This window comes from Rhineura floridana, chromosome 2 (genome assembly GCF_030035675.1).
Source record: "Rhineura floridana isolate rRhiFlo1 chromosome 2, rRhiFlo1.hap2, whole genome shotgun sequence".
Lineage (NCBI taxonomy): Eukaryota > Metazoa > Chordata > Lepidosauria > Squamata > Rhineuridae > Rhineura > Rhineura floridana.
The window spans coordinates 96,997,403-97,024,689 of NC_084481.1; the positions used below are offsets into that span (position 1 = coordinate 96,997,403).

Consider the following 27,287-nt stretch of genomic DNA (forward strand, 5'->3'; position numbering starts at 1 on the left):
TGTGCTTGATGCTTAACATATGCTTAATGACATCACCTGGGCCCACCCCTGAAATCTCAGGGTTTGGGATGCTTTTGACCTGGCTACCCTAGACTTACTGTTAAACCACTCTGGCAATTGTATCTCTGTGAAGGGAATAGAGGTCTCTTAACACCTCTCAGCACCCTTCACAAACTCCTCTTCCCAGGCTGTTTTGAGGAAGCCATCACTGTTTAAAGTGGAATTCACTAATAGGCAAAAAAACCCTTGCTGTTTAAGAATGTGCCTATAGCCAACATATGTTTCTATCAAACTTTAAAAAGCAGGTAAATTGGGCAGCTATAGTGAATGCAGCAGGGGAGCAGGAGAGCTAACCTCCTCTCAGAGATATTGTACTGCCCTACAAATTTGTAAAAAATGCAAATACAATTTGGGTTGGTCTTTCATAGTCCAATCCACTTCCTTTATAGCTTGGAAGAACTTGGTAGCATGTGCCTCTGAGGATATGGTGAAAAGCAAGAGGGAGGGGATGAGGGGAAGAGGGGCTGACTGTTAAACCACTCTGGCCACTGGAGCTCTGTCTGGGGAATAGGAGTTTCAGCACCCTTCACAAACTATGCTTTCCAAGATTCTTTGGTGGAAGCCATGACTGTCTAAAGTGAAATAAAGCTCTGGCCTGAGTGTGGCCGCCTGATTAGCCAAACCAAACAGCTGTGAGTCTGGCTTTTAGAACACTGACAGTTACTGAGCATGCCAGACGTTGTAACAGACTTAAATGTTAAATTTCTTAAATTAATTAAAAATCAGCCAGGCATTTTTTTTAACTTTCAAACTGCAGAAGATGAAGATCAGATGAAGATGAGTATGGCACAAGGTCAGTAATAGGATTGCAGGTACTCTGTGAACATGGCTGATTTTTAATTAATTTAAACTAATTATGAGACCACTGACAGAAAAAAGTCCAATAGGGATCTGGATTTTCTCTCTCTCTTGTTTTACACTTTGAATGCTTGATTCTCTCTGAGTGTTTTGTGTATCACCATGAAAACTTAGAGGGATGTTAAGCAAGCATTTCTGAGTTCAGGACTACAGTTTTTTTCTGGTTTTGTTTTGAAATGAGCTTAATGGCATAGCGGGTATTTTCAATTTAACACTGCGGGATGCAAAAAATCCATGGTGACTATAGTATACAGCCACTCTTGTGGCTGTATAATAATAGTGGAATAAATGTAGCCAAGAACATGTTGCATAATCCGCTGTCAAACAGCAGTCTTGTCACATTCATGCTTAAAATGAAGCAGCTCCTCTCAGGAAGGTCAGTCTGTAATTTCAATTACAACATTAAGATCTTTGTTATTCATCCAGTAGATGCCTGAAATAGTTACACCAAAAAATGACTTTTTCAACAGTGTTGGTCACATCTCTAATTTCAGCTTTTCCAGTTTGAAGTATGATGATAAACAGATATATTAAATGGGATGACACCCCCTCCCCTCACCAACCAACCCCCCAGGATGCTTGCAATGAGGAATTATTACTTTACAGTATCAATACCTAATCCAGGAGCTCCAGGTTAATCCTACTCTGCACTATCTGGACCCCCAGTTGCCAGCTAGAGGCAAGGGGTTATGTGTATATATGGAAAGGTGCCTGTGGCCATGAAACTGGCTAGCAATTCCTTTGCAGTATCTCTCATTCTCCAAAAAACATATCTTCCACAAAGTGGCCTACCACCAAACATGGTGGCCATGTGCCCTAATTTTACAGAGGACATTCCTCAATCTGAAGAGCTGTCAGAAGACACCCCTTTGTTTGAAAGAGTCCTCTATTTGAAAGGCTGCCCTGTCTAAGCCCACTTTAAAGATAAAGAACCATAAGAATAGAGAGCAGGGGCCTTTCAACTGCCCATAAAGAGCTAGCACCTGGGCAGCAGAATGAACAGACACACAGGTCACCTGGACACAGCTTGACTATGGTGATGTGTACTTCTATTTCAACAGTAGTAATTATTTATAAATTTTGGTCAGGGACTCTGTAGTGCAGCTAATCCCATGGGGCTTATTGTCACCACTGATTAGCAGCACTGACAGCAAGCTCCACTTACACAGGAGCAATCAGAAGCCCACTTTAAGGCTCCTGGTTGTTCCTTTGCAGCCACATCTCTACCTGCCCCACACCTGGCATCATATATGATGGCAGGTGTGGGGCAGGTGGATGTGGTTTGGGGGAAATGGCCTCGCAGGCTGAACGGCAAGCAATGGCCCACACACAGCAATGGTAAGGTGAGTGACCAAGTCCATAAAACTGGTGAGAAATAGGGGCTTAAGCACTCTTTTTATAGGACTGGGTGGAGGATATATGACACACCTATGACACATTCACCCTGGGAACTTCCCATGATAAATCCTCATGCCTTTCTCACGGTAGGTCTCAGTCTAATTCCATATACAGTCTCTCTCTCTCTCTCTCTCTCTGTGTGTGTGTGTGTGTGTGTGTGTGTGTGTGTGTTCAGAGATTATTTGTATGTTACCCATCCACTGAAACAAGCACTGTGAAATCCTCCATTACATATAGCCATAGTAGTTATGGAAATAAGAGAATTATCAACAACTTTCCCCATAGAAGGGAGATAAGCTTGTAAATATATGATATGCCTGGCATTTTCCAAAGTATGCTGGACAACATCTCTTCCAGCATGTTGAATCCATACCATTATGGTGGACACTGCCGCATCTCTGTCCTCTGGTAATTCCACATGATTCAACTGTATACATCCTCTGTAATTTGTAGACAAAATCACTGGGCTATCATTAGGTCCCCGATTTCTTATCCATGGCCATTGCCTCTAATGGATTGTATATTCTAGGCATAGAGAAAGTTCCTGCTGAGTTAAAAATAAATAAATAAAAATCAAAGCAGTGTTAAGCATTTGTAACTCCAAATCAGGTAGTCACTAGAATACCTTCTAGGTGCCATCTAGGAGAATATTCATATAATGAACTTTCACTTCTTGGTGGGGAACTGGTATTTTCCACCCATCTGTGACTGACTTGAGCTTATTCTCATTTCATCATCCTTGCACCAAACAAATCTCAGAACTGCTCCTGAGTGACATTTGTACATCCACTTATTTCACCTCCTTATTGCATAATATTTCTCATTCTTCATCCACAACATCTCTATGCCAATAAGCTGTTTGGTTGCTGTTATGTACCTTCAAGTCAATTACGACTTATGGCGACCCTGTGAATCAGCGACCTCCAATAGCATCTGTTATCTTTTCTAGTGAGTCATGTCTTCTCATTATATGTTGTACAACTCCGGACTCTCCTTTCACATCTGTGTGCATCAGCCTCTGGGCTTCCATTTGGCTTTTACCCAGTGGCATCATTAGTCACAGCACTACTCATACTTGTCTGTTGTTCTTCCCCAGCAGCTCGCTGAGTGCCATCTGACCTGGGGGTCTCATCTTCCTGCACTATCTCATTTTGGATACTCTGTTCATAGTTTTTCATGGTAAGAGGTATTCAGAGGTGGTTTACCATTGCCTTCCTCTGAATTTGGATGCATCTTAGTCTGGTGTCTCAGTTTTGACCATTCTGCCTTGGGTGACCCTGCTAGGAATCTAGTCTCTTGGTCTAGACTCCTGACGGCATTGCTCTCAGCTTCTTCAACACTCTCAAATCCCCTCACCACGTTAAAGTGTGCCTCCTAGAGGAGGAAGCCGTTTGGTACCTGATTGTAATAGCCATCCTCAGTTGTCGATATTTCAGCAGTGCTCACTCCAAAACACTCTTGTCTTCATCTCCAGTCTCTAAAACCAACTGCGTAGATCTTTGGGAGCTTTATATCTTGTCGCTCCTTCATCTTTTTTTTTTAACCTTGATTGTTTACATAGTTTGTTCAACAGCATGTTTGACATGTACACTTGTATGAAAAAATTTCTCAGCTGCTTCTAATTGGACATCTGACCTTGGGTAGTGTTGCAGGGGCCCAACTGGGTCAATACCTGCTAGGTTTAATCCTGGGAGGCCCTAATAAATTCTCTCAAGACTAAGAATTGATACTTTGATTAGAAGTCTTTATTTAAATACATCCAATTGCTTGAGGAGTCACACAGAGATAGAGCCTCAGTGTAAGCCCCCCGAAATGTTCCACACAGTGAGTTTATATACCCTTTTCAAGGTTACATTGATTACACAATTATCACATGATTACACATTCATCAACACAATAACTTGGCATCAGTAAATGTATATCTTCCAAAATATGCATGTCCAGATAACTTGTTTCTTCCTTTCCCATGAAATAACTATTTCATCCTCCCCTGCCCATTTCCTCATTTCTCCACTGGCAAGCATTTGCGGTTTAGCTTCCATTACCTTCATAGCCTTGCAATTGCAGTTTCAGCAGTTCCAATAATAGTAATGAGGCCTAGACACTTTGGAGAAGCCTGAACCAATATTTTCTCCAACAGGTGGGTACAGGTGTCTATCCAGCAGACGCAGAGCCATTTTCTAATAGCTGATGCAATTCAAGTGACATCCATAGATGCTATTCTCTCTTGTCTATCTGGCTCTGCAATATCATGGTTTGAGGATGCATATTCCTTGAAATTAGTTGAGATGTTTCCATCAGGGGTGCAGAATTGAACTCCTCATGATTCTTTTCTCTACTACAAACATGTTGGCATGAATGTGGTGCAAGAGGTACGTATTACCACCTTTGGTGGGAGTGACGTCAAGAAAGGCAGTTCTGAAAGGAAATGTTCAAGGAAATCTGTAATATTATTTGGGAGCCTTTATAATGTACTGCACAACTTTTTAGATTGTCTGTATTTGAAAAGGAAAACATAATAGTTAAATCCAAGGAACCTGTAATATTTTTACTAGTTGCAGCAAGACAGACTATTGCTCAAACATGGGAAACATTGCATAGTTTGAATATTGAAACTTGGTATAGTAATGTGTGGAATATTGCCGTCTTAGAAAAACTCATAACTTGGGATCTCTACAGGGAATTGAAACACCAGACATTTTTCACATCATGTGGTAGAACTTTATAATATATGCTGACAGTGCAAACCTTCCCCAGCAGCAGTCTGCAGTTTCCACAGAAATTTGGGATGCAATATAGATTATTTTTGGTTACATACCCATGGGAAAAATTGTATACATATTTACATATAATTGGTTGTTATTCTCTCCTTCTTGTTTTATTGGGGGGGTTGTTTGTTTTGCTGGTCTTTGTATATGCATAAAAACAGATTTAAAAAATTTAAAGAAAAAGGGCAACCAACTGGTGCCTTCCAGATGTTGTTAGACTACAACCCCCAACATTCCTTATCATTAGCCATGCTGGCTGGAACTGATGGGAATTCGAAACCAACATCTGGAGGGTATCATGTTGGTGTTAGAAGAATCAATGCCGTGCCCACACCAGCATAAACTCTGTCTTTATGCTCTCATCCAGAATCTGGCAGCTGCGCACATTTAAGGGATGCTCCACGTGCTCTACATTTGGTCCAAACATTATTAAATTTGAGGAGCTCCTTGCTCTTCCTCCTGCTGGCCTGCCATCACCATTGTCCACCAGTGCTGCTCTCTACTATCATGGTACAATGGGGTCTGTCCATGCCAGACATGAAAGGTAAGGCTTTTTCTGTTACAATAATAGATGTCATGCCAACACCAACCTACTCCTCAAAAACCTTGGCTTGTTGCTCTGTGTGCTGTTCCTAGAAGCACTCTTCTATGATCCATGCCATTTTTTCCCGATGAAAATGGATTTTTGTTGCACGCAAAGCTAAAGGGAGAAAAGCAAATCCCTTTTAGCAATATTCTGCCAGGATCAAGATATAGTAACTAAATTAATGAGACAAGAAATTGCATTTGAAAACTATCATAGGAGAGAGAAAATTTTGATTAAATTCTCATGGGTGGGGTGCAGGGTTTTTGTCATGCTTGCCTTACATTCAAGACTTACCTCTTCTCCCAGACATTTTAGCATGTGTTTATAATTGTTTATTTAAATATGTGTTTTTAAATTTGTATATTTGTTTTTAATGTTTTAATTGTTGTAAACCCCCCAGAGAGCTTCAGCTATGGGGCAGTATACAAATGTAATAAAATAAATAAATAAATAAATAAATAAAATATTCGGCTGGTCAAGGGCTGTTTGTAACTGTCCTTTCCTTCACTGCATTCTGCAGCCTTCCCAGATGCCTGTGCTTTCAGATAATCCCATGATTTGGCTTTCTTGAAAGCATAGGTCAGTGGGGAGCCTGTCTACCATCCTTAAAGCTGCCTGCTATTTTTTTTAAGGAAAGTAAGGGTTTTTTTATACTTTTAAAGAAATAAGTGGGAGGGGGGACATTTAAAGGTAAAAGGAAGTACTTCCCTGGAAAAAAATGACATCAGCAACTGCATCAGTCTCAGGCTCTTGGTAGCCAGACTCCTGGTTTCCTGCACTTCCCCATCCAGGGGAAGACATCACAACTGGCAGCGACTCCCACAGGGCTTGTTCAGATCAGGAAGCAGATTGTGGAAACGGTAGAGGATGGGATAAATATTTAATTGAAACAAAAAATGCACCATCCTTGGACATCTCACAACAATATGGTGGACTCAGTCCTATACCCACTGAAATTATAAAAGTGTTCTAAAGGGCCCTGCAAGTAAGGCATAACAAGAGAAGCCTCTTTTCCAAAAGAAGAAGACTGTCAAAAAACTGGAGAAGGATTTTCACCACATCACTTGTAGATAATTTTAGCATCTACACCTTTATGGAAACTCTACTTTCTTGTCTCAGTTTTAAACCACATCATAACGACATACAGAGGTGCATTTTTCACATGGAAGGTAACTTTTTCTGCCCCAGAGGAAGATCCATGGAGTACAAGGAAATTTGCAATGGTGGAATGACATATTGCCATTCTACACTTCAGTAAGTAATAATACTGGAACAGTATTAATTAATTAATTAGATTTATATTCCACTCCTCCTCCCAGAAGCAGCCCAGAGTGGCAGACAAAAACCACTAAAAACATATAAAACATCTTAAGAACAAAGCATCTTTTAAAACATCTTAAAAACATCTTTAAAAATAAATCTTTAAAACCTTTTAGAAAACTAAAACTTCCAAAGCAGATGCTGACTGGGATAAGGTCTCTACTTAAAAGGCTTGTTGAAAGAGGAAGGTCTTCAGTAGGTGCTGAAAAGACAACAGCCTGTCTAATATTTAAGGAGAGGGAATTCCAAAAGGTAGATGCCACTACATTTCCTATGTTGTGCGGAATGGACCTCCTGATAAAATGATATCTGAGGGAGGCCCTCACCTGCAGAGCGCATGACCAACTGGGTATATAAGAGGTAAGAAGGTATTTCAACATATGTCACTAGGTGCTGATTCTGCAGTTCACTTAATCTGTTTTTCCTTATCCTTACAGATTAAATAATGTGAATGAAAATGGTTATCTCCAACAAAACATTTGTGACCGAGTTCATATTGCTAGGGTTCTCCAATCAACCAAGGGTGCAGCTGGTCCTCTTTGTGGTGTTTCTGGCTTGTTACCTGCTCACAGTTATTGGGAACATCATAATCATCTCAGTTGTCAGAGTTGACCCTCGGCTTCATACACCCATGTATTTTTTCCTTACTAATTTGTCCTTCGTAGACATTTATTACGTCTCCACCAATGTCCCCCAGATGCTGGTGAACATTGTGACCAGAAGAAAAACAATCTCGTTTTGGGGTTGTGTGATCCAGATGTATTTTTCCCTGGCATTTGGCATGACGGAGTGCTTTCTGCTCGGGATCATGGCTTACGATCGGTATGTGGCAATCTGTCAACCTTTGCGTTACTCAACCATCATGAACTGGAAGCTCTGCCTTCAGCTAGCTGCTTTTTGCTGCTGCAGCAATTTGGTGAGCTCCATGTTTATTAACATTTTCACCTTACAGTTGCCTTTCTGTGGTCCTAACATCTTGAACCATTATTTCTGTGAGGTGCTGGCAGTGCTGTCTTTGGCTTGCACTGACACTTCTGTCACTGAAATGGTTGTCTTCATTTACAGCATAATCATAGTCTTTATTCCCTTCCTCTTCATTATTGCCTCTTACACCTACATTTTCTTAGCTGTGCTGCAGATCCAAACTGCCTAAGGAAGGGTCAAAGCATTCTCTACCTGTGCATCCCACCTCACTGTAGTCACCATATTTTACGCGACAGCCATTTTCATATACATGCAACCAAGGTCGAAGTTCTCACAAGACAGAGACAAAGTGCTTGCTATGTTTTATACCACTATAATGCCCATGCTCAACCCTCTGATATATAGCCTGAGGAACAAGGATGTGAAGAATGTTGTGAGGAGACAACTGATGCTAATTAGATGCTGAATGTTTTGACAGTACACTGCCCAGGGAACTTGTTTTTACTTAGCAGCATATAAATCTCATAAGTGAATGACATAAATAAAAATGAACTGTGAGCCAAGGAATCCATGTCACTTCGTAGCTAAATGGCATGAATAGTTTCCCATGTTTTCAGGAAAACAGCTATGCCAGATAATCTCCATAAGAAAGGAGAGGAGGGTAACACCAGCTCCAAAATTCAGCAAGGTAAGGCCAACATCCAATAAGGCAGAGTGCCCCATGTGATTTCCCTACCCCTCCCCTTGGGGAAAAAAACAGCCAACCTTCTAAAGGAGGGAGTGGTAACTCACCCGTGCTGAAAAGTGGGAGCAGAATACTCTGAAGTAAGTTCTGCCGGAGCATGATGAGACTAAGTTTCAGCAACTGGCCAAGGTCAATGACCAATCATGCAGCCCAAATGATGAAAAAATAGCACTGACTGTATCAAGTGTATGACATCCCTCATGTTAGAGTTGCTGTGTTTTTAACAATGATTTAATTTGCAGCAATTAAGAGGTGGTACTGCTTACCTTCCATGCTGTGAAAAACTTAACCTGATTACAAAAGTGCATATGTTAGGGGGGGGAAATAACATTCAAAATGCATTATATGGTGAGAAATTGCTTGCAAAAGTGTGTACATTAATCAAAACTGCTTACAAAAATGTGTTTATTTAGGAGAAATTTGCATTAAAATGCTGGAGAATTTTCATGATTTTTTAATTTAAAAAATGCAAATTGTTGCAGGAATGCGGAGAACAGAATTTAAGATGGGAAAAATGAGAAATGGAGAGAACCAAAAATAGCAGATGGTTCTATCCCTAGTTTGGGGGCTCTGTCACTGGTGAAAGCATTATATGGCACTGGTTGCCTCCTCCTAGAGATCTGATAGGTCAGCTCTTTGTCTCCCACTCCATTCTCCTCTGCTTTGTTCCTCTCCTTTCCTTCGTTCTGTCTACCTTCTACTCTCCCCTCTTCCATCAATTGGACTGTATCTTTTCCCACATGCCTTGCCTGTGCACTGGGTCAGCAGTGTTTTAAGCCTCCTGCCTGAGCTGCCAAAGCCACATACTCTCCTTGTTCCTGGTGGCTACATCAAATCAATGTCTTCCTCAAAAAGGACTCACATGAATAGGGCTGTTGAACACCTGAAAAACTGAATAGTTAATACAGAAACTGCAACCCTATACACACTTATCGGGGAATGAGCCCCACTAAACTCAACGGAGCTTACATCTGAGTAGATATGTAAAAGATGTGCTGTAAATCACAGGCTCATCTTGTAGAACAGGACCAAAAGCCCATCTATAAATCTGAGCATTTTCTCTATGGGCCCCTTATACACACTTTTTGCTCACCTTCATTGCAAGCCAAGGATTGGCTACCTTAAAATACCTAGAGAGAGAACACAGACACAGTGTTTCCCTGCCAGATGGTCAAGAATTCTTGCCTATGCATGAGAGTCATGGGCTTCTGTAGGCTTGTGTATGTTGGCAAGTAAAGGGTTCCTGAGAGTATTTTTTCCATGGCAGAGTTACAAGGCCAAGACGCTCAGAGTCCATGCAGATCTCAAGGACAAGTATCCAAGGCAACCAGCTGGCCTTATCTATAAGACTTGGCAGATCTGGCCAGTTGGTGTGGGGGTCGAGGAGTTTGTACAGAGAGAGAGCTTGTGATATATTCTATTGTCAGTAAAGTGACTCTTAAAACTTATTGCTTGTCCGGCTCATTGCTTCAACTGGCATCCAGCCTGTCACTATACTGTTCTGCATCCTGGGCATCTGCTTGCGCCAGATACAACATCCAACAGTGTAAGCCAATCCAGACCATAATGTATTCCAAGGAGAGAGGCAGGCACACTGCAGAAAGATGCTCATTGAGCAAACCTCTTAAGATAGTTCAAATAATTGAGTTTATGTAGGTGAGAAGACTAGTATCAAGACAGAAGAGAAGAATGGCAGGAAGGGAAAGAAATTCCTAGTGCCAGGGACAGAGAACAAAGACAAACGGTTAGAAATAACTGTTGGAATTTTTGTTATATAAAGTTGATTTATCATCCTCATCAATTCCTGGACAAGTAAAGAGTTTCGCTACATAAATAATCTAGATTTTGTTTGCAAAGATCAGTCCCAGGAAAATAAACTCACTCACTTTCACTTCTGTGTCATTCTCTTCATGTATTGCTTGCATTTGCAAGATTATATGAGTTAGATCATAAATGGATTTCAACCTGAGGAGCTGATGGGCCCCAAAGTACTGTCTCTGTTTTCTGTTTCCTCTGATGCTCTGGAGAAGACAGGAGAGTCAATTTTGTGCACAGTTTATCTTTAGACATATCACCCCCAACCTCTAGCTCTTCCAAGGCCAGCCCATCATCTGCCCAGTACTGTAAATAGGTATGCAAAGGAACTGTAGAGCAGAGGCTAGTATGGGACCTAAATAATCACAGCCCACACACACATGTTCAGCAAAACTGCAAAGCAACTTCAAAGGAAATAATGAGGAATGGTGCTTAACTCCTTCTCAGCTCCAAACTGCCATCCTCAAGTCACTTGAATCACTAACAGGTATTTCCTTTTGAATTATTGTCTTCATTTCTCCATCTTGTAGAGCAAGATTCAATGAACTTTCATCTCCCAACCTTTCCCAACCTTTGGGTCCCCAAATGTTGCTGGACTACAACTCCCATCAGCCCTAGACAGCATGGCCAGTAACAGGAATTATGGGAACTGTAGTCCAGCAACATCTGGGGACCCAAAGGTTGGGACAGGCTGCTAGTCTAAGCCAGAGTCTCTAAGTTGCTGATGTACACCATGCTTCGCTATTGCAGGTGGAGTTTATTTATTTATCCCAATAGGCATAAGGAGTGAATAAGGCTGAGGAGATATTGGTCCAGAGAGAAAGAATGCCTGTTGGATAGGCACGTGAACTGATAAGAATTGGATAAGGATGCAGTTACAGGACAGAGAAGGCCCTTAGATGAGATGAAAGTAATGGCAGCAAGTGAAGCAGGTTGACTGATACGAGGGCCGGCTCCAGGCATGCGGGGGCCCTTGGGCATCAGCTTGCCCTGGCCCCCCGGTGGGTGGGTGCATGTGCACGTGCCCCCCCAAGCCCCCTATGGCCCCCCTACCTGTCTAGTCTTTACCATTGCCCTTAATGAAGACGGTGGCCGTGGTTTCCCTAAGGGGAATGAAGTCTCTGCTGCCATCTTTGTTGATGGCACATGTGCGTGCTATGCACGCACATCTCTGCCATCAACTAAGATGGCGGCAGCGGCTTCAGTATCTTAGGGAAGCTGCGGCCGCCATCTTCATTAAGGGCAATGCTAAAAAGCCGGCTGACAGGTAAGTGGGGGGCATGGGGGGCACAGATCACGAAGGGGGAGCGGAGGACCCCTCAGGGACCCCTCAGGGGCTCCTGTAGCTCCAGGGTCCTCGGGCCAGTGCCCAACGTGGCCACCCTTTAGAACCGGCCCTGGGTGAGAGCATAAGTTGAGGTGATAGCAACAGAAGTGGGAGTGATGCTGCTACCTGTACACACTCCCTCATGTGAAGGGGGTTGTTCATCTTCATAGCATATTTGGGTTTTAATCATAGTATATTTGTGTTTTAATCTGTTAGTAGTTATTGTGATTTATTTTAGTTATTTTAGGGTATATTGATGTTTAAGATATTTTTAGATGCTTTGTATTTTCTTAAATATGTAATTTGGTTTTTATGATTAATGTTAAGATGTTAATGTTTAAGATAATTTTTCTTCAAATATTTTGTATTGTTTTAAATGTGTAATTTTGTTTGATTTTTTACAACACTTTTGAAGTATGAAGCGGTATACAAATTAAACAAACATTAACATTCATTGTTTGATTGTTCACATGCCTCCTCATATCTATTTTTTTAAAAAATTCTCTGACTTCAGCCATATTCACAGTTCTTTACTAGCCTGTTGTCTCAGGCAAGCAAAAACTATCTCACCACCAGCACACTGAAAAACTGACAGGGAAGTTGGGGGTAGGGGAAGCAAAATAAGTTTGTTAACTCTAGATGAAGTAAGTTGGCTAACTGCTATCCAGGCAGGCTAACTGTAAAGTCAAGAATTCAACAGACAGCAGGACTTGCAAATAAACTGGATTCAGTTTTTAACTTTCCAAATTATATCACATAGCTGAGCTGGAAAAAAAATAAACTGCACAAGCTGCATTTAATTGCATGGGGAGGAACTTGTTTACCCTCCTCCGACAAACAAAACTCCTAAGGCAAGATGACTTCTTGTTCTGCAATTACCTGGCTCATTTACTTTTGAATACCCCCCCAAAAAATGACAGGCCATCATTAGAAAAAACAAAAACCATGACATTATTTTTCAGCAATAGAAAAGGATAGAACAGGAAAAGCAGAAGATAATAGAGTGCTAACAGACCATAACCAGATGCCAATTCATTGAAATGGCAACCAAATTGGTACCAAACTGAACTATATCCCTACCCCTGATCTATAGCATTAGCATTTTATTGCTCCATTCAGCTAACTCATTGCACTAGTGAAAGCCAAAGTAAAGATTCCTGCTAGCACAGTGGGACTTTCCCCCCTCTCGTCCCCCCGTGTGCCCCTCGTGCCCTGCCCAAATCTGCTCCAGAGGGTCAGGAGAACCTCTGGAACAGTGTGCAGGGGGAGGAGAAGGGACAGCATTCCAATGGACAAGCAGATGCTTGCACTGATAGAACAATCTCCTTGTTGCTACATTGAAGACAACCTTAGACCCCCCCTCCCTTTTTAAAGCTCTCTTTCCTTCTTATATCTAGGCAGAGCAGATTGTAAGCAGCAGTTGTCATGAGCTGTCAGGAACTTCCACAGAGGGTACTTCTATCAAGTCTGTTTTTCACCGTTCTATAAATCTCCCCTTTGGACATCTGAGCAGTTTTCAATGCAGGGGGAACAGACAGGAAACCTGTCTTTTAAAAAAAAAAAAACCAGAACATTCCCGTAGAATGTTAATAATTGACTAGATCTATGGGGGGGTTGGGGGGGGACAACAACCCAAAGAAAAAGAGGAAGGGGGTAGAAGCTATTTTGAAGCAGAAAAACAGAAGTTCACTTCTTTCCCAGTGGGTACACCCAATTTTCAATGTGTGAGTTTCCTAGTTGTTTCCTTGAGGAAGGAAGGATTTCATGCTCTGAACATCAGAAGTTGTCCCTGAGGAAGAGCAACTCTGCTCAAGACACTTCAGGAGCAAATAACAAAAAAGGCTTCTTTGTTTATGGAGAACCAGTGTGGTGTAATGGTTAAAGTGTTGGACTACAACCTGAGAGACCAGGGTTCGAATTCCCACACAGCCATGGAGTTCACTGGGTGACCTTGGGCCAGTCACTGCCTCTCAGCCTCAGAAGAAGGCAATAGTAAACCCCTTCTGAATACCGCTTACCACGAAAACTCTATTCACTGGGTTGCCGTAAGCTGGGATTGACTTGAAGGCAGTCATTTCCTTTTTGTGTGTGTGTGACAGTGCTCACTGATATGGAGTATTGGAACCTCTTTTTTTTTTTTTGTCCATGGCAGCCATTTTGTGCTGCGACCCAGAGCACTTTTATCAAAATATGAATACGGGCACCTCATTTTTACCAAAAGAAAGCAATAACAACAACAACAACAACAATAATAGGGTATTGGGGTGTTTTCATAACTAAACTATTTTGTCAGCACCTCAGGGTTCATCTCAGGGTTTTCTGGAACACAGACACATACAGAAAACTGGTCCAGCCCCAACTATAATTTCTCTCAGAACATTATCTTGTGAATTTATTTCGCCAAGTCCTCTCTGCTTAGTTTGAGCTCTTAGCTTTGTGGTCTGTCAGGACAACCCACACACACACACACACACACACTTCCCTCCAAAATAGCTTAGAGTTGCTAACAAACATTTTATGGATATATTTATCCTTTTAGTTGTGAGTGATTTGTCAGTGTTGGTGTATGGCTGATATACTGATGTTGATATATTATGGAACAAGCCTACTCACTATTTCTTGGTGGTTTTTAAATTAGGCCGGCTGCTCCTCTGATAGTTTCCATAGACAAGGAAAATCACAATAAATCCAAAACTGTAAAAAGAAAAGTGAAATTGGGTTTCCAGCTAGGAAAGTTTGTTGAAAACAAAAGCCTTCAGTATTTATTAAAATATATATTTTTAACAGGCTGTATCCAGGGGGAGCTGTGTCTGAGTAGAAAGTGAGCATCATTTTTACCAATCCCCCGCCCCCGATTACTGCAGTCATCTGTGCCTTACTCCCATTTCATTCTGGAGAGTTACCCAACAACACACACATCTCCAACACTGTTCCTCACAAGGAAGTGACACTATACAAGACTACCCTGAAAGTAGCGCTGTACACCAGATCTGGCCAGAGCCTGGGTCCCATTTGAATTGGGTTAGGCTTCGGACAGATGATGATTAATTTTTTTACCTGCCCATCACCAGCAGGTCCCAGAGTGGGTTACAACAATTTAAAATTCTATATTAAAACAAATTACAGTCACAGGAATGGGGGGGTCCTGCAAAAACACATCCCAGTTGTCAAAAGCCAGGGTAAAGAGGTGTGTCTTCAGCATTTGCTGAAAACTATACAGTGAAGATGCCAGATGCACCTTTGTGAGGTGGGAATTCCACAATTTAGGGGCTGTCACAGAGAATGCCCTCTCCCTGGCCACCACCCTGTGAACCTCGAAGAGTGGTAGAAGAACCACCAAGAGGGCTCCCTTTGCCAATCTCAACACCCAAGAGGGTCTGTAAGGGAAGGAGGTGATATTTGGGATCTAAGACATTTAGGGCTTTAAACACCAGCATGATCACCTTACACTGGCCCCAGAAATGATGTGGCAACCAATGCAGCTGTTTTAAAACAGGGGTTATATGAGTTCTAAAAGCAATCCCAGCCAGTAATCTGGCTGCTGCATTTCAGATTGCATTGTTTGTTGGCCCACATTCAGCCCACAATACCTCCAAACACCTGTCTAACATCTGCCTAGCATAGGCCCACCTGAAAACTTCTACTACCTGGTGAAATGCAGAACAGTACATACTAATAAGATATTGAACAGTCCTGGTTCATCTTGCTACTGGCTAGACACTGGCCAGACAGAGTTTGAAAACTTTACTAAATTCACTCTTTACTCTTTGCTAAAGGATTTATAAACTTTATATAAAGCTATTCTCTTTTTGGCCAAAGGTTTTACTCTGGCCAAAAGGTTCTCTCTGCAGTGCTAAATACCTTCTAAACTTCAATACAAACTTTTCACTCCTAGAAAAGTGAGCTTCTGCTATTTAATGTAGTTCTATAAAATGGCAGAGGTTGTTTTAGTTTCTGCGTCATCAGGCAGTGTCTTTGCTTCAGTCCCAAGGACAGGCTTATAATCTTATCTTTAGCTGTCATTAGCAGACTTGCTTCGGTAGCCTCTGCTTCATTAATTTTCTTCAGCAGCTTCTGTGGCTCCCTAATCTTATCTCTTTAGTCTTAGCACCAAGACTGGCTTCTCTTTGGCATAGTTGCAAAGACTGGCAACAAACAGCTCCATTCTGGCTTTTTTATAGGCCAGCTCAAGGCCTCACATGAGTGGGGGCTTGCCAGAGATGAAAAGTGTAGTTCCTGTTGCCTGTTAAAAGTGTAATAGGACATGAGCTGTAGCCTTTAAAAAAGACCTTATTTCCACATTTCCTCTCCCTCTTGGGTGTCTTCTCAGATTCAGCAGCAGTCTTCTAAAAGCTGTATAAACAAGAGAGGCAGGAGATTGCTCAGTCTTCAGACAGGGAAGAGGAAGGAGTGGAAGAAACTTAACCCTTACGTCAGCTAGCTATAAGCAGCTAGGCTTGTGAGCAGCTAGGCTGTGCTTCCAGTTGGGGTGTTTTCTGCACAAAATAAACTCCTGTCTCCCAATTTTTACACCTTTTGTTCTCCCTTGGAGACCTCGAAAGGGCCCAAAATAAGAAAAATCTCAAGGGGCCTGTAACAACCTTCTGGAGAACATATTTTTTGGGGGGTGAGGGTCAGTGTGTAGAGGAACCAGTTAAAAAACCTAGAACATTGTACAATTAATAATTTACCTGCACTGTTGGAGGCAGTATGCCTCGGAATACTAGGGCTATGCACCAGACTCAACCAGGTCCCAAGCCCTGAGCCATGTCAGATCTATTTGGAGGCATTTGGGCCTCAGCCAAGCAGGGTTGAGATAGCCCAGAGTGATCCAGGGTTATTGAGGATAAGGTGTCCGGCAGAAAGGAGAGGCAGATGTGAGCAGAAAGATGGAGGTTGAGAGGGAAAGGCATCTCTTCACAGGAGAAGGTAGGTGCCTTTCCCACCTGACCCCTCCTTCCTGCCAGGCTTCCCCAAGCACCCACTGTATCCAAGCCCCCTGTCAGTTCCTTTCCTATGTGCAGAGAAGTTACTGATGAAGATGCAGTGACCAGCACTACGCCACCCACCTGCTTTTGATGGAGGAGGGAGAGAAGGACACACAGCATCTCCTTCCCCCACCCCCCAAACAATGTTTAAATCCTATTTTAAGTTAAAATATGGTTTTAAAAACCCATAGCCCCACCTCTTGAAAAGCTTCATGGATGGATCCAGTTTGGGGTGAGTGATCCCCTGGTCAGAACAGGGTGGATTGGCCCTCCTCAGACCACATAGATGGGGGCCACAGGGCAGATCAGGAGGGCTGTGCCCAGTAGGGCTCTACTGAATACCAGTTGCTAGGAATTGCAAGTGGGGAGAGTGCAGTTACACTCACGTCCTGCTTGTGTCCTGCAGGCATCTGGTTGGCAGTTATGAGAACAGGAAGCTTGACTAGATGGCCTTTGGTTTGATCCAGCAGGGCGCTTCTTATGTTGTTATGTTGAACAATTGAAGATAAATTATTACAGGTTAAAATATACATCAATATATACGGTAAAGAATATTTTTCATTCTTACCTAAGTGAAAAAAATGGGAAATGGGCTTAGAACAAGATGATGAAAATAGAAGGGTAGGGAGAGAGTGATCATTTATTGACCTATAAATGAAATGGTAGCACTGAATGTGCACTCCTCTGGGGGGCTGTTCTCAACAAGCTGATAGCAATTTTTGTTTACCAATAGCTGATGTTTGAATTACATAGTTTGAATTCAAGTTCATGGATTCATCATGCCATGATGCAACATGGGATATGATTAGCAATGCCTATTTTTATTTACTCAGACAAGTCAGTGACACCGTTGTGCCTTGCATCATTTTACAAGTACATTCCATTTGCTATGTGTTCTCTGATTGGCCTGTAGTTCTACGTGGTCTCACATTCTTCAGAGATAGAGTGATTTTATGTGAAGTCTGTGAACTAAAGAGCTGAGAACAACAGAGCATATGGGGACTGATATCAAGAAATGATGTCAAGAGATTTTGTACCAAAAGTCATTCTGCTTCTTTTTTTGTGCAAAAAAGGTATTGATTTGACAAAAATGGAAACGCCTATTTCAGCCCAAAATTTAAAAATCGTTGATATTCATTGAAGTGCCTAGATAATATGGCCTTCTGATGGACCAGTGGCCCTTATGTTTCTTGCTTTTCTTTGCTGAAATCATAAAGATAATCATAAATGAAATAATAAAGAAATCATAAAGATGCACTGTGAATCACACATGGTAATAAACTCTAGGGACTAAGTTCCTAAGATTTATTCCCTCCACAGGGAATGCAGCAAGTGAACAAATTGTTTACATAACTATATAATCATATAGTTGCCCATCTGAGAGGAAAAAAACACCAAATGCAAATGTTTAATTGCATCTGACGTGCAATTCCATGGAAAGCTCTACTGGGATCAAGACCTTCAGAGAGAGAGAGAAATAACCTGGATAAATATTCATGTGCCCTTTCTAATCAGGATTCTTTGAAGTGATGGAACAGAAGTATACTGAGATCAGTTTCTTCTGAGAAGATTAAACATGCTATCTTTCCCCTGATATATTCTCGTTAAAACACTTCTAGGATCCCATACATTGTGCATTGTATGACAACTATTGACTTTCCAGTATAATAAGGAAAAGAGGACAGAGATCTTAGAATTTTGTTTCAGAGCTTAGTCTAACAGCAGACACCTTCCATAATTTTGCAGTTCTCCGATATGATGCAGACAGAAGACTCTTTATACTTGTCACTGATAGAAAAATGGCATTATCTACCATTAATTGGCAATTAGCTACCAGCAACAGAAACCATGTATTCATAATAGAGTGTACCTAAAACTGGCTTACAGTTTTCTTGTAACTTCATTCATCTTTTCTTTCTCCTAGCTCTGAAAAATTTGCAAAATCTGGAAAGAACAAGAGATCTCTCCTTGGATGGGCTTGATAAAGTAAGGAAATTAGGCTTGGTCATTTCAAAGAGATTCATAATTTAGGTGCCAGAATGATTATGATGACTATGATGTTAAAAGATCAACAAAAGACCTCAGATGTCTGCATTTAATTTTAAAACTGCATCTAATTAAATCATCTGTTCAGAAGAGGGTTTAAAAAAAGGGGGAAAGGTTTTTTTCTGTTCTCTATCTTGCGGGTTGGTATATACATGCATGCCTTGTTTACAGCATCAAGTGGTGACTTGCAACCACTAATGAGCTATCATGGAGCAAACAGCACAGTTTGAACTTCCATGTCACCTCAAAACACAATCAGACCAATATAGCAAGCGAGATCTACAGGGGGAAGACGTTTTCCACTCATGCAGCTGATGAGAGTGCAAACATCTGGATTGCATTCAAGCTTTCTTTGAACTGGTCAGGTGTGTCTTTTGATATGGCTGGGGATGAACATCCTCCTCTTGAACCACTGGTAAGTGACTTGATCAGGACCATCACATTTAAATTAAGTCAATTCACAAATTAGGTAATCAAGAATTAAATGGGACAACATTCTTACCAGTTGCTTATTGTTTATATGCAATGTAGGAAGATGGAAAAGGACTAGTAGAAATTTTGCTTGGTTTGAGACAAGCAAAATTTTGAGACACTAAGTTCCTTAGTGCTGTTTGATTAAACAAGTGGGATCTACAACACAATGTCATAGTGTGTCCTCACTGTATCCTAACTGGAGTTTTCAGGGCTTTAGTTTTAATGCTGTTACAAGATATTCATATATTAAACAATCCTATCTCATGTGAACTAGGTTGTCACAAACAGGACCTACAACAAGTTTGGGGTGTTCCGGTTTGGGGTTTCAGCTAGCCAGCCAGCCAGCCAGCCATGGCCTCTCCTAGATGACTCCATTCCATTCCAGACCTAATTGAAAAGGTTAAAAAAAGGCAACCAAGATGATCAAGGGGATGGGGAGACTCTGAGGCTATTTGGTTTAGAGAAAAGGTGAGTAAGGGGTGACATGAGAGAAGCTTATAAAATTAGGAGAGAGTGGAGAGAGTTTTCTCCCTCTCTCATAACACTACAACTCATGGATATCCAATGAAATTGAATGCTGGAAGATTCAGGACAGATTTAAGAAAGTACTTCTTCACACAGCACATAGTTAGTTATGGAACTCGCTCCCAGAGGAGGCAGTGATGCCCACCAACTTGGACGGCTTTGAAAAAGGATTAGACAAATTTATGGAGGATAACGGTGTCAAAGGCTACTAGCTGCAATGTCTATGCTCTGCCTCCACAGTCAGAGGCAGTATTCTTCTGAATACCAGTTGCTGGAAACTGCAAGGTGGGGAGAGATCTCTTGTGCACGGGTCCTGCTTACAGGCTTCCCATGGGCATCTGGTTGGCCATTGTGAGAACAGAATGCTGGACTAGATGGGCCGCTGGCCGGATGCAGGAGGCTCTTCTTGTGTTCTTGTGTTCAACTGAAGGGACACTCAGCATCCTGTGGACATAATGTTTTGTTTAGGAAAGCTGCTTCCATGAAGGAATGCTGTTCATTGGGTCTGTTTTGCCTCCACTCCTCCTTCTTCAAGGAAGACTCAGGTGGTTTGGCCTGAGGGAAGAAACAGGTCATGTGTGCCCATGGATCCTATGGGGCAGGGGCTGGGAGCAAGCCTTATAAGCTTGCTCTGCCCCCAGCTCTCCTTCTTTTGCTTTTTGATGTGCCCACCCTCCTGCACTTTCAGTATGAGCTTGGCTTGGCACCACTTAGCAGCTGAGTAGGAATTTGGGAGGGGGAGGCATGCTTAGACACACACCCCGTTGATTTGCCTACTCCATACTGAGGGGCTTCATTCAATTGGCTTTTGGAAGCAGGGCTGCTGCCAGTTGGCATGGAGTTTGAGCAGGTAAGGAGGTTGGAGGGTTAGTGTGAGGTATACTGAGGCAGTTATGGGATTAGGGGCACCCTATGGGGAACTCCCAGTGCTTTATGCCTGGGATATGCCTGGCAGGTGTCCCTGGGGCCTATCTTGCACATTCTAGTGAATGCCGATGCAGCAGGGCCTGGATGTGCAGGATGGGTGACCACCCAAGGATCGCATAGCAAGGAGGGATGGATTTATCCACATCCTTGGCTGGGTGGCCACAGCCTACACCTGTTGCCATGCCCAAGGGTCCCGGGGGGGATGTTTCCCCACCAGGGGCAGATTTAACCTCACCTGCCTGAACAGGTTTTAATTTGGTTAATTTGGTCTGCAGGTTCTCCAAATTCATTGTTATATTTTAATAAATGTAACATTTTCCCAATCTCTGTGTCATAAATTCAAAATATGTGCCTACACAATGAAAAACCAGCATATATTTTAATTACAAGTTATGATTGGTATGGATCATTTAATCTATTTCCTACAAGGCAGGAATTTTGTAATGCAAAGTGGTCCTTTGAAGACAAAAAAAAGATAATACAAAGGTGAATAATTGGCCACTGATCTGACTAAGCTCTCACAGTATGTAACTGACAATATGTAACAGAAATATCTATTTTTCCTATGTCAGTGGTCTATTCTCTAATGATATTTTCTGATCTCTAGAAATTAAAACACATTCTGGTAGTATTTTAAACACGCATAGTTACTACCTACTTCAGAAATCTTTTTTCAAAGCAACTAAAAGATGAACAGAGAAATCCTTTAGTAGAAAAAATAATAGTTTCCAACAAAAAGCATCATCAAAAAGCCATTTTAAATAGATTTAATAACATGATTTTGTTCGAGTTTTAAAAGCTGAAAGCCAAAAAGAATTTTGAAGTTCAACTAAGTATGTCATAGTGAGGGTCCCATTAAACAAATCTGGGCTCAATTAACTCCCTTTCCCCTCCCCTTTTTTTTTAAATTGTCCTTGCAAACTTGATGGGTCAGAAAATATTAAGGAAAATGAGCTTTGATAGGACATGATGCTGTCATTCCAAACAAATTGCCATTCTTTTTTTTTCAGGGACTCCAGCAAATGACTGCCGGAAAATTCATGGAAGGAGGAAATCACACTACAGTAACTGAATTCATCCTTCTGGGATTCACAACAAACCTGAAACTGCAACTGATTTTGTTTGCAGTGTTTCTAATCATTTATATAGGAAGCTTGGTAGGGAATATGACACTCATTGCTCTAATCTGCAGCAGCTCTCACCTCCATACGCCTATGTATTTCTTCATTGGGAACCTCTCCTTCCTGGACCTCTGGTATTCCTCTGTCTATACACCGAAAATCCTGGTGAACTGTGTCTCTGAGGACAAGAGCATTTCCTTTGGCGGTTGTGCCGCCCAGTTCTTCTTCTCAGCTGGCTTTGCATATAGCGAGTGCTACCTCCTGGCAGCCATGGCCTATGACCGTTATGTGGCCATTGCTACTCCACTGATGTATGCCACTGCCATGTCCAGAAAACTATGCGCAGCACTAGTGGCCTTCTCATACCTAGGTGGGTTCATCAATGCCACTGTCCTTACCAGTGAAACCTTCACATTGAGCTTTTGTGATGGCAACATCATTGATGACTTCTTCTGTGATGTACCCCCTCTAGTGAAGCTTTCCTGTGATGTGACTGAAGATTACCAGACTATGCTATACTTCCTCTTGACTTTTAACATCATTGCCCCTTCAGCCTTCATCCTTGCCTCTTATGCATTTATCCTGGCAGCCATTTTGAGGATCCGCTCTACTGAGGGCAGGTGCAAAGCCTTCTCTACATGTGCATCTCACCTGACTGCTGTTACCTTGTACTATGGCTCCATCCTCTTCATCTACTCACGCCCCAGTACCAGCTATGCCTTGGATAGAGACAAATGGGCCTCCGTGTTCTACACAGTGGTCTTCCCCATGCTGAACCCCCTCATTTACAGCTTAAGGAACAAGGATGTGAAAAAGGCAATGAAGAAGCTAACAACAAGGAGGACCAATTTCTAAATAAAAATTACTGTGAGTGTGACTTTGGTAGACAGACATAATTGTGTAAGCTAGTTTTGTAACACATGTTTTCTACGCTATCATTTTAGTAACTTCTAAAATATGAAATATCCCTTTTTGAGGCACCAGATTGAGAATTTATATTACCCCCTTCTCAGATACATATGACCCACAGTCTTCAAATGAATATGTGTCAACCTCACACCTGTGTATTGCTAATCACTGGAAGAAATCTAGGTGTACATTCGAGGAGGTTTAGAATGGCATGTGCATGGCCTCTGTCCCATAATTCATGCCTCATAGCCCTGATTTATTGGGGTGCTTATTGCTTTGAATGCTGTAATTGCAATGTACTGGAGTCTGAAGAGCTTAAAGCACAAGCTTTTTGACATGATTATAAGAAGATTAGAAATTTTTCATTCTGTCTGTGTTCAAAAACAGCACTTGGGAAAGTTGTTCAAGTTGACCAAAACAATCCTGCTCTGTCAGGTGTGCTTGTTTGTAACTTTCTCAAGCTTTGAAGGGACAGTGAGCACAGGGATGTGGTCAGAGAAGACTCTTGATAGTCAAAACAAGGGAGGGCATAAGCAAAACCTGGGAATAAATGTCACAGCTGTATGTCCAAGGCCAAGTTGTATCAGAAGAAGGTAAACAAAAGTCACCTAAGAGGGAAACCAGCAACCTGGATGATGGGAAGACAATGATCTCATAGGTATGAGGTGCCCCCTCCCAGAGGGTCTTTTAGGTATAAATAAAGGATCCCTAGATTGGGGAGATTAAGCCTCCAGGGGTCTGAAAAACCTCAGAAGTAACAACAAGATAGAGCCTCAGATTGACATAAAGAAGGCCAAGCTTCAGCTTCAAGCAGAGTTTCCAGCAAGAATTCTCACTGCTGCTGTTCCAAGGCTTCCAGCTTGCAGGCCAAATGTAAGAGCAACTAAAGACAGGGGAGGGGAAGAGACCCATTAGCCATTAGTTTCATTTTAGTGTTTTATTCCTAGCAACCAACAGCTTCATGTAAACAGCTTGCTTAATAAACCATTTAACCTCATTGCCTTTTGAAATTTCAAACTAATTTGTCTTGTGCTTGGCCAGGGCTAGGCATTTGGCAAAACAACCTGTCCAAGGATAAATGTGAACAATAAAGATTTTCTCCTCCATCTTAGCCTTGCACATCTCCAGAGATGTGAATGTGTTATAATACCCCAGTAAAATAAGATATGTGGTAAATAACAACTAAGCTGCAACCGTCAACCAAATCACATGACCCAGGTGGACTAGACCACCTTGTAGTTACGTTCTGGTGTGCCACATTGTACCATTTAGTCTGCAATGATGTTTAACATCTCTATGAAACTGCTGAGTAAGGTCATGCAGAAACATGAGGTGAGACATCAGTATGCTGATGAGTGCCAACTCTGTTTCTCTTTTTCATCAACTTCAGGTATCTAAATGATGGCGTTTGTGATTTTCCTATTTGGCAATGTTCAGAGAAAGGATAAGATAGACATGCCTGAAGCTTTTGAGGAGGTCAAAAGTAAAGAACCCACAAGTTGTAAATGTAGTATGTATACTTTTAGACATTATATCAAATGCATAGAGGTGAACCGAGGATGGGGCAGGCATGTGACATGTAATGGATATTAAAGAAAATATAAATTAATTCTTATTTGCATGTTGTTTCATTCACTCCCAGAAGCCTTTTCATCTCATTTAAAATATGCCTTCTTCAACACTGTAAGATTTTTGCAATGCAAACAGCCTGTTGTCAAATAATTTGATTTTGGGATTTGCCCACCTATATCTCTTCAGTAAAGATGAAATCAGTCAAAGAACCGGTTAATCAAAAAAGGGTTTTCAAAAAGATGAGAGAAAATATTTTGAGAATAAGTAGGCGTTCTAAGCTGTTAATGATAAAACTAACCCAGAGGCTTTGTGAACCAAAGGAATATGACATAAGGTCAGGAATTTTGTTTTTGAACAGAAGAAACTTGTGGGGTTTTTTTTAAAATGATGATAAAGGAAGTTAAGTAAACATTTATCCTGATCCATAGTGATCTCTGCCACCTAGAAGAGGCAGTGGTGCAAAACGGATAATGGGAGGCAGACCCAGGACTTCCTAAGCTGGTTTTATACTAGAGTGAAGTCAGGACCCTGGACAGGAACAAAGGCACTGTGTCTGAATGCAGGAGCACTAGGTTCAGAACCATGGTCAGCAATCCCACAGCTGAGAGCAGGAGGAACAAGTTGCCTGGGCACTGGTTGATAGAGCTGTACACACTTCCTCTTATCTGCCCTGTGACTCCAATCCAGAGAGGGGGCATCAGGCCAACCAGCCCTGGGTCGACCAGGGGACCACCCTGGCTCAGAGCCACTCTCAAATAAGTTTGCAGGTGGAGTTCATGTTTAATTAGGGTTAAAAATCTAAATTAAACATATGGAGGGGAAAGGGTAGGGAAGGAGATACTGTGTCTCCTCCCCCTCAGCCAAGGCTGGGGTCAATTTACCTTGTGCAAGTGCTGCTTTGCAAAACAGCATCCTCCAGAATCTCTCTCTCTCTCTCTCTCTCTCTTGTTTGGCAAGGGGCTTTCCTGCAGGAAAGAAGTACCTTGTAAAACAGCACCCTCACCCCTGGAGGATCATTGTTCCTGCTTATCAGGCAGGAAGGAGACCTGTGGCTGCCTCTTCTTCCTGCCTGATACCCCACCCCCTGACAGCCCAGGGTCATTATGGGTCATCAAATCTGACCTGTAGCAATCCATGGTTGTTAGAACCCAACTCAGCTGAGACCCAAAAATGTCTGAATGGGCCCAATTTGGTTCAAGACTTGGGCCTTGGCCGAATACAGTGCACAGCCTTACTGGTTTGCTACAACTGCCCAGGCTTTTTATAGTCAAGCCTAGAGGGCCATGACTGAAGCACGGACATTCTGAATGCTACAACATGCCATGATAGGAGAAAGTTGCCAGATGCCTTCAGAGTGAGAGTCTGTACCTGGCAGAAGGCTGGCCCTCCCTGAGTGTGAGACAGGAGGGGGAGTAGATGGGCCCTGTGTGAAAAAGTTTGAATGGATATGACTCTTCCCAATTTTCACAGAGGCCTACTGGGATAACTGGCTCCAGCAGGCTTTGTTGATGGGCTCATCTTGGGTCGATATCAGGTGTTTAGGAGGAGTCTTAGTACGGAGGAACATGGGTGATGCCACCCCAATTTCAGTGATTACGGGCAGAGGGAAATATAGCCATGGGAATGTGGTGAATTACCATAGAAGGCGAAGGCAAGGCTATCTGTGCCTTGTTCCTTGATGCCACTCCTCTCATGGATGGGTTCATTGTTGCTCATCTGCTGTGCTCACTGGCCTGTGTGTGTTGTTGTTTAATGCCAGATCTGTACACAATAAGACCACTCTCATCCATTATTTGATTGTGGATGAAGGTGCTGATTTGGTGTGCATTACCGAGACCTGGGTAGGTGAGCTGGGAGGAGTTGATCTGACCCAGCTTTGCCCACATGGATACTCAGTGCAACACCAGCACAGGCTGCAGAGACAGGGTAGGAGGAGTTGCTGTCATCTACAGAACTTCCGTCTCTGTCACCAGGAAACCACTCTGTCTTGGAGCTGGCTGTGAGGGCCTGCACCTGGTGTTGGGCCGAGGAGACAGTCAACTAGGGTTGCTGCTGGTGTACCATCCACCCTGCTGCCTGGCAGCTTCTCTGACCGAGCTGGCGGAGGCCGTCTCGGCTGCGGCATTGAAGGAGCCCAGAATGATAGTGCTGGGTGATTTCAGTGTCCATGCTGAGGCTGCCTCTAGTGTTCTGGCTCGGAACTTCATGGCCTCCATGACAACCATGGGGCTGTCTCAAGTTGTTATTCGCCCAACACATAAGGCAGCGCACACCCTCGACTTGTTTTTTGCTCCAGATGGAGGAAGTGGTGATCTGGAGATGGGGGGGTGGATGTCACCCCATTGTCATGGTCAGATTACTTCCTGGTGAAGTTTAGACTTATGGCTGTGATCCTTCCCTGCAGGGGTGGTGGACAGATTAATATGGTCTGCCCCCGGAGACTAATGGAATCCACTGGATTCCTGAATGCCCTGGGGGAGTTCCCAGTAGATAGGGCAGGTGACCCTATTGAAGCCCTTGTCACACTGTGGAACAGTGAGGCGTGTCGGGCTCTTGACATTGTTGCACCCGAGCGCCCTCTCCAGCATTGTGGCGCCCAGCTTGCATCTTCATACACCAGTGACCTAAGGGCAATGAAACAGGCTGGACAACGGCTACAACGCAAGTGGCGAAAGACGTGCTGTGAGGCTGATCGGGCACGAGTAAAACATCACACTGGTTCCGATCCTATCTCCAGGATCACTCTCAGAGAATAGCATCGGGTGACTGCCTTTCGGCCCTCTGGCATTTGTGCTGTGGGGTGCCATAGGGTACCATCTTGTTCCCCATGCTGTTTAACATCTATATGAAGCCCTTGGGAGTTGTCATCAGGAGCTTTGGGGCAAGGTGTCAGCAGTATGCGGATGATACGCAGCTCTATTTCT

The 27,287-nt window shown here is 42.6% G+C and overlaps 2 protein-coding genes and 1 long non-coding RNA gene across 6 annotated transcripts in view; 2 read left to right on the top strand and 1 right to left on the bottom strand.

Moving 5' to 3' along the window:
* Window positions 1-23,733, top strand: part of LOC133376808 (olfactory receptor 9G19-like) — a 35,025-nt gene extending 11,292 nt beyond the window's left edge. Inside the window, exons 1-3 of one of the 3 annotated variants that reach the window (XM_061609598.1) lie at window positions 16,273-16,730; window positions 18,714-18,775; window positions 21,772-23,733. In XM_061609598.1, the coding sequence (XP_061465582.1) occupies window positions 16,691-16,730; window positions 18,714-18,775; window positions 21,772-22,737 (1,068 nt within the window). In that variant the 5' untranslated portion in view covers window positions 16,273-16,690 and the 3' untranslated portion in view covers window positions 22,738-23,733. Of the gene's footprint in view, window positions 1-16,272; window positions 16,731-16,968; window positions 17,022-18,713; window positions 18,776-21,771 lie in introns of those variants that run through there. The other 2 variants (XM_061609599.1, XM_061609600.1) reach the window with 2 other exon arrangements.
* Window positions 4,065-15,973, bottom strand: LOC133376812 (uncharacterized). 2 transcript variants are annotated; one of them, XR_009760568.1, is made up of 5 exons: window positions 15,663-15,973; window positions 14,415-14,495; window positions 10,546-10,680; window positions 5,679-5,784; window positions 4,065-4,734 (listed from the first exon to the last, which is right to left on the bottom strand). It is a non-coding gene; the product is annotated as an uncharacterized LOC133376812 (long non-coding RNA). The 2 variants fall into 2 exon arrangements; XR_009760567.1 differs by having other exon boundaries at window positions 5,675-5,784; window positions 15,663-15,970.
* On the top strand, window positions 7,442-8,555 carry LOC133376811 (olfactory receptor 2G3-like). Its single transcript, XM_061609604.1, is given in 1 exon segment — window positions 7,442-8,555. A coding segment is annotated over 1 exon segment (939 nt). The 3' UTR covers window positions 8,381-8,555.
* Window positions 23,734-27,287: the final 3,554 nt, after the last annotated feature.